The 7,306-nt window shown below is 35.7% G+C and overlaps 1 protein-coding gene across 1 annotated transcript; it reads right to left on the reverse strand.

The window, feature by feature from the left end:
* Positions 1-1,283: 1,283 nt before the first annotated feature.
* On the reverse strand, positions 1,284-6,708 carry LOC130441694 (glucose dehydrogenase [FAD, quinone]-like). The gene is made up of 4 exons (XM_056775476.1): positions 6,621-6,708; positions 5,655-5,870; positions 3,680-4,522; positions 1,284-1,918 (listed from the first exon to the last, which is right to left on the reverse strand). Exons 1-4 carry the CDS (start codon positions 6,706-6,708, stop codon positions 1,284-1,286), a joined length of 1,782 nt encoding a protein of 593 aa, XP_056631454.1.
* Positions 6,709-7,306: the final 598 nt, after the last annotated feature.

The raw sequence follows: 7,306 nt of genomic DNA on the forward strand, positions 1-7,306 counted from the left end.
TCAAAGAATGGGTTCGCAAAGTGAGGGGTGCAGATGAAGAAAATGTTCCGCGGTTGCTCATTTTAGACCGTGCGTCTATCCACAAAATGTCCGATGTTCGGTCCGGTTGTACTCGCTTATTACAACCTGCAAATGCAAGCTGGAAGAAGCCTTTCAAAACAAAACTTCGCGAGAATTGGGAAAATTACATCCGTATGGAAGAAAGAACAAAAAATGGGAATCAGAAACAGTCTTCTCGATAGGATGTACCACGGTGGGTTTCTAATGCATGGTTTCGTTGCGAAACTTAGATAGATTAGAAAATAGGGAACTTCACCACGATGTTGCTTGAGCTTATATTACTCCACCAGAAGAACTTGGGTCGGCAGCTCTAGATTTGATTGTGCAGGACGATGACATTCAAAGTGATTTTGAAGGATTTTCGAATGAGGAAGATTAAATATAATTTGCTTGTAGTTTTCTACATTGCATATGTAAGTAGATTAAAAATAGGTTTATACGCTTTATAAATTAATTCAACTTTGTTTAATGAAAAGTTTGAATCACTTTATGTCAATTTGTTGTTTTGTTTCTATTTACTCTAACAACTGTACTGTAAATTTTATTTTATTATTATTATTATTATTATTTAATATACATTGTTAACTGTTTTAATTTGAATTGTTATTAGTTTCGCTAGTTGAGTATTAAATTATTTTTTCGTCGAAAGATGGCGACATCATGCAAAGATTACGGTAAGTGATACTTGTTCTGATCTGTCAGTAGATCGAGGAATTGATGAGGAAACATGACGAAAGATATCTCCTCAAGAAAATAAAAGAACTAGCAGGTAGGACAAAACAAAGGTCTACTTATAGACTTACAAAGAACAACAATGTAGTTCTATCGGAATTAGGTGACCTAAATATTGTATGGGAAGATTATATACAAGAATTATTCTCAGACATAATGCCAGATAATCAGAAATATGAAAGGTAAGAGAACAGTCCGACTATATTAAAACAAGAAGCCATCCGAAATGCTAAAAATGGTAAAGCTTTTAGACCGAATGACATACACACAGAAATCATAAAATAATAAACATTATCATTAAATTATTCAATCGATGTTTTGGGGAACTGTAAAATTAGCTAATACATCTTTAATTTATTATCACCGAGGTTGTGTCCGAAGTTTCAGAGACAATATTTGAATTATCGACAATCTTGGTGGCGTCACTATCAATATATAATAAATTCAGGTACATAGTAATAAAATACCAAAAGGTTTTATTAATTTAATATTTAAAAATGGAAATAATCTTGCTTAATAAAATCCGAGACCATTTCTCCGACTAAAGCTATAGCTGCCGTTGGATGTCCTGCAAGAGTGAATGGAAAAACGCTTCCATCCGCAACTCGTAACCCCTTGATACCATACACTTTACATTCTGAGTCTACCACGTCACCATTCGAAGGATTGGGCCCCATCGGTGTAGATCCTACAGGATGATAAAGATTCATACTCATTTGACGAATAGCGCATTCCCAGTACTCTCTGGATTGGTAAATGAAATTGTGACACTCCCTCAGCGGTCCTCCCTGTAATGTTGTGCCTAACTTTAGCATGGATTTTGTTCTTGCAAGTCTGAGCATTATTTGGATACCTTCATAAATTCTTTCCAAATCTCTGTTACCAGGATCTGATAAGAACCTGTTGTCTATAACTGGGTAATCGAATGGATCTTTACTTTTCAGACGCACAGTACCGATGGAGTCAGAATGCAATGAAACAATGTATAGAACAAATGATTGTGCTCGATCAATATTTTTCCAAACGTCTTCATAGGTTTCATCCGTCAGTCTAAATGCCTTCTGGGAAAGATCATTTGTAGCGTTCGATGGTATGAACATTATTTCGATGTCGGGGTAGCCTGTACCTATAAATAAAATAAAATTAACTAAATATATAGGTTTATTACTCCTAATTTTTTAAACTTCTACGATCAACCCTTATTTTTCTAACGCGATTTTTATTCATCTCGACTGTGGCGTAATGTTGAAAAAGTATAACTGACGGTGAACATGTGCGTTCAAATGTTCCGGGATCCATCCGCTGAAACTCTTTCAAAACAACTGTTAGATATTGGCGATGGAAAAGTTGCCGTGAAAATAGTGGATGCAGAAAATTACAGACGAGGAATCCTGCACAATCATCAACTCGCAAAATACTCTCATCGATTACGTATCTCCCGACGTACACAAAGAATAAAAAAATCATAAGTGACTAGCAGAAAAAGCTATTTCGGCAACAAAAAATGTAAACGTCAAAGAGTTAATTTCAAGATACAACAGTTGTTGCCTGGGTACTTGGTGACATACGAATCTATCTATGCACTTTGTGATACCAACGAAGCTGTGATTTATCCAATCGAATTCATTGGATTTTCCAGGCATACCACTGCACCATTTACAATTGAAGGTTGGATCTCCGATTATTCTGCTCCGGAATTTAAGCCCACCACGGTTGTGTAATGGCACACGATTAGTCATTAAATAATTAACGAAAAACTTTATTGAAGTCAACATTTTGAAAGCGAAAATGTATTGCTGCCACGAATCCCTATGATTTCTACAGTTTACCAATTGAATTTGAACGCAATCAATTCCCAATTAGATTAGCATTCGCGATGACGATAGATGAGTTACAAGGCCACACGTTGTCTGTATGTTGTTAATTTCGACGCAATGGATGATATTGAGCAAATGCCTGATATCTCTCAATAAATCATCAAAGTTCTGAGCATTTACAAAACAAAATATTTCATGCGAGGTGTGATAATTGAGTAATCTCCTTCCGCACTTATATACCTTATATTATACCTATATATAACATATAAATGTTACAGGGCGATATATCTGGGATAGTAACACTGAAATCTTTCTGAAAATTATGGTTCATTCAACGCGAAGTAGCAGGGTATATTGTCGTAATGCAGCATCCAATTATTCGCAATATCTGAACGCAATCTATTGACCTTTTTTCATTTATACTTTCGACTTTCTCAAGCGAACTTCTTTTGGTCTTGAATCATTTCTACGCCTCTGGTTGTAGCTACAAACTTTTATTAACATAAATCAAGTATATATGAACTACAGGTCTCAATAAGCATGACAAGGATACGTCGAATAGTTTGAAAGTACTGCGTCAAATTAATATTCAAACAAAACACCTTTTACTCAAATTTTGGTACATTGAAGGTCTATTTATAAACTCTTACGCACGCACATGCGTTGGAAAATTTTTAGGTATTATAAGGAAAATTTGTTGTAGGAGGAAGGTTTGTTGGAGTTGGCTCTGATATAGGAGCTGCTCCTCTGCAGGGCTGGGGCTGTGAAAGTTGCGTGGGGCTTTGTGGGGCTGGAAAGGAGAAAATGCGAACGACCATTAGCCAAAAGTAAACGAATAAAGAGCTCTCATAAGTAAAAACAGCTCTTCTCGGTTTGGTGGTTTTTAGTGAGTCTTTTTTTGTTTTTTTTTTGATTCATCATTGCAGTCCACTTTTGGTTACCTAACAGTAGGTAACTTTTTATTCATAACATTATGTTCACACTTATACAGTTCTTCTAATCGAAACGACAAATTTTTTCATACAACACACACCCTCCCACATTACTATTTTTCTTATAGCTACATTTACCTTTTGTGAATCGTGATTCATAAAATGCAACTCCTTGGTTGTTTCCTGGAGAAGTCAAAGGTCCTACTCCTTCAAGAAACTGCTCTACATAATTTTCTAATGGTAAAATGGCTTCCGTATAATTAGTTTTGAAAGTTAACCCATAAAAACACGGGTGGTCTCTTAATGTAGTACCAACTTCCAAATCATGTATTAGTGGGATGTCTAGAGATTGCAGATGGTTTTTAGGTCCTATACCTGAAAGCATAAGTAGCTGGGGGGTTTGAAATGCACCTGCGCTGAGTATAACTTCTTTAGTCGCTTTAGCGATATAGTTTTTTCCGTTATACGTGAAAGCAATTCCACGGGTTACTTTGTGTTTGTCAATAAAGATTTTGGTAACATAGGCATACGTTAGAACATGTAAGTTTTTTCTTTTCAATATTGGGAGGATAAACGCAGTACCAGCATCTTGGGTTCTCCCACGACGCGTGTTTATTTGTGCTGGGGAAGCTCCAAGACCCGTTCCTGCATTATAATCAGCAACTGGTAAGTTTAATTCCTTATGAGCATCGAGCCAAGCATTTAATTGAGGACTTCTTGGTACATGATATTCGACATTAAGAAGACCATCTTCTCCATGCACCAAATTATCTACTGGAGCTTTTCTATCTCGATGATTGAATTTTTCAGTTCTCTTAAATAAAGGTAAGACGTTTTTGTAGGACCACCTATCATCCTGTACCAATCTAGCCCATCTGTCATAATCCAAACTTGATCCCCTAGAATAAACTAAACCATTTACTAGAGTTGTTCCTCCTAAACCCCGACCTCTTTCCATAGCGCATTGTCTGTTGACCATTCCTAAAAATAAGAGCTTAGTATATACGAGCAATATGGTATGGAAAGTTTATCTTGGAATACGAATAATTCTTATTTACAGTTGTTTTTAAAAGATACACACAGGATGTTTTTTGGGTCACATATTTAGTTTTTATTGTTTACACTATACTGTCAGTTTTATCTATAACTAGTGGGGTTATTCTGTATAATTATTCGTAACAGCTGTAAATTTAGCATCGATGTAGTTAACATCACAATGGGTGCATTCCACTAAGTATTCACGGCGCCTAAAATACTAAATTAATATAAGTACTTTTGAAGCGTTCTTGTGATGCATCACCAAATATTCTACTATTGTCGCAAAAGATATTTTGATTTTACTTTAATATAAATCAGTTGAGCACTCCACTTAATTATTCAATAACTTACAAATTTATTTTTTTGGTATGGCTATTCGTTATTATTTATTTCAATGCTCAAAACGCCTCGTAAGCCATTTCACTTGAATTTACGATTATAATGCTCTGGACTTAATGGAACGGAAAAGATCGTGGTGTACCCAATGTTAAATCAAAATTCACAGCCCGGTTAAAAATAGTATTTTGAACAATCGGATGTAAAAAAACTGTCAACAGCACAATGTTACTGCTCCCCTTTGCCTGTTTTCCACTTTCAAGAACAGGTTTTGTTAGTTGTATTAACTTTCCAGCCGCATGTCCACCTTTTACTTTGTTCGTCGTTCACTTTTCAACTGCAACTCTTCTACGAGTGTGGAACAAACTCCGAATTCATTCCGTCGAACTATCCATCTCCTAAACTCAAAACTCCCTTTCATTAATTTTCCGTTGCTTGGCAATTTCATAGAATATTATGCGAATTCATTCCAGCACAAAAATGTTCAACAAATTACAGCTTTCAGCGCACAAAATGACAGGCTCTCAGGTGGAACTTAAATATGTTATGGCTGTGGAGAATCTGGAATCGAAAGATGGAAGATCGAAAGCAATCTCAAGCGGAAAACTCTTTCAGACTGATCACCAGACTTCCTCTCGTTATGCTCCTCTGGTGTACCATACAGTTAGTATCAAACCAAACGTTTCTCTAAATTGAACATAGTAATAAGATCAAAGTGAAGTCTTTTATCAACACTTACCTAAACAAGCTGTCTTTTGAGGGACACTTACGAAACCCCAGTTGTACTGGGTATATCCAACTTCAAAGTACATATTAGGTATATCAGTGACATTATTTGGGTACCCTCCAGCCTCTACAAGTAGTATATTCCAGCTTTTTATTTCTGAAAGTCTGTTTGCTATTAGACTCCCAGCTGGTCCTGCGCCAATTATAATGAAATCGTAGGTGCCGAATCCTATGAAACATATGAATTGATATTTACGTCTTTCAAGGTTACGATTTTATTAGAAGTGGTGAAATAATAACAAATATGGAGAAAGAATATTATAACAAACAATCTCAGTCCTTTCCTGTAGGATTTTGCTGTGGACTTATCTCATAAAAAAAGTTTAGTCACTTAGGCAACTAGAAGTAAAGATACAAATCTGGAATATTTCACTCACAGATCTGATATTTCATATATTCATTTCTAGAATAAAATTATGAATATTCTGTTCAAAATATAGTATAGCGCGTTAATTAATTAACTATAAGAATATAAAAAATATATCAGGTATTTCATTAAAAATTATGAGTACGAACTATACTAAATTGCAAGAATAACCTTGTTTATTCGTTTTAAATCTACAACTCCAGGCTTGTGTTGGAGAGCAAAATAATTCTACAGGATCTACAAGAACTGATGGGTGATGGCTGTAAACTCCAGTTCATTTGGGTGCCCTATCTTTGTGGCAACAAAGTCAACATGAGGCTGATTTGCTAGCCAAACAGTGATGAGCCTCAATTATGTCTAGAACCCAATTCTGCAGAGATAAATGGAAACACCTGGCCTTACCAATCAACTGCTTCACCTAAATCCTATCATCATTCCTTCTAATTTTCTACATTAACGACATAAATAATGTTATTCCATTCAAGAATATACTTTGATTCACAAAATTCTTGTTTTTTGCTCATTCATACGTTTAAGTTGAAATGCAATTACCTCTCGCAAAGGTATCGTAAGATTTGTATACCTTTGCATCGGTTGGTAGTTGGAAATATTGTCCCTGTTGTCGAATCTCTGTTACCATATTAGTCAAATAATTTACTTGTGCATTATGAACACTTGATGATCTGAAAAAATGAATCATGACAGTTTCAATGAAACCAGAAACTTAAAAGGGGTTTTTTCTGATAAATTGAGTTCTGATGAGCATTTCCGAGGATGGTCCCAGAAGTACCTGGCCCAACAAATGAAACATAATTTCCTTTTAGCTCCATACACTTTTCTCATCGATGTTCAATAAGTTTGATACATTTTTATAATAAGAATCATTAACTGCCGACATCATCTCTTCATTGTTGACCACCGAGCCATTTCTTCGAGTCTGCGAACAGTAAATAATCCTAAGGGGCTAAATCTGGCGAAGAGGGTGCATGAGGTAGCAATTCAAACTTTAAGTCATTAATTTTGGCCGTTGCAATAACGGATGTGTGAACTGGTGCATTGTCTTGATGAAACAACAGTTTCTTCTTATTCAGATGCAGTCGTTTTGCATGATTTCTTCACTCAAACGTTGCAATAAGTTCGCATAATACACGCCGTTTATAGTTTTTGCTTCTCAATGAAAATTATCACTCGCGCATCCTAAAAAACCGACGCCATGACATTGCCTGCAGATGGAATGG

Source organism: Diorhabda sublineata, chromosome 3, assembly GCF_026230105.1.
Source record: "Diorhabda sublineata isolate icDioSubl1.1 chromosome 3, icDioSubl1.1, whole genome shotgun sequence".
Taxonomy (NCBI): domain Eukaryota; kingdom Metazoa; phylum Arthropoda; class Insecta; order Coleoptera; family Chrysomelidae; genus Diorhabda; species Diorhabda sublineata.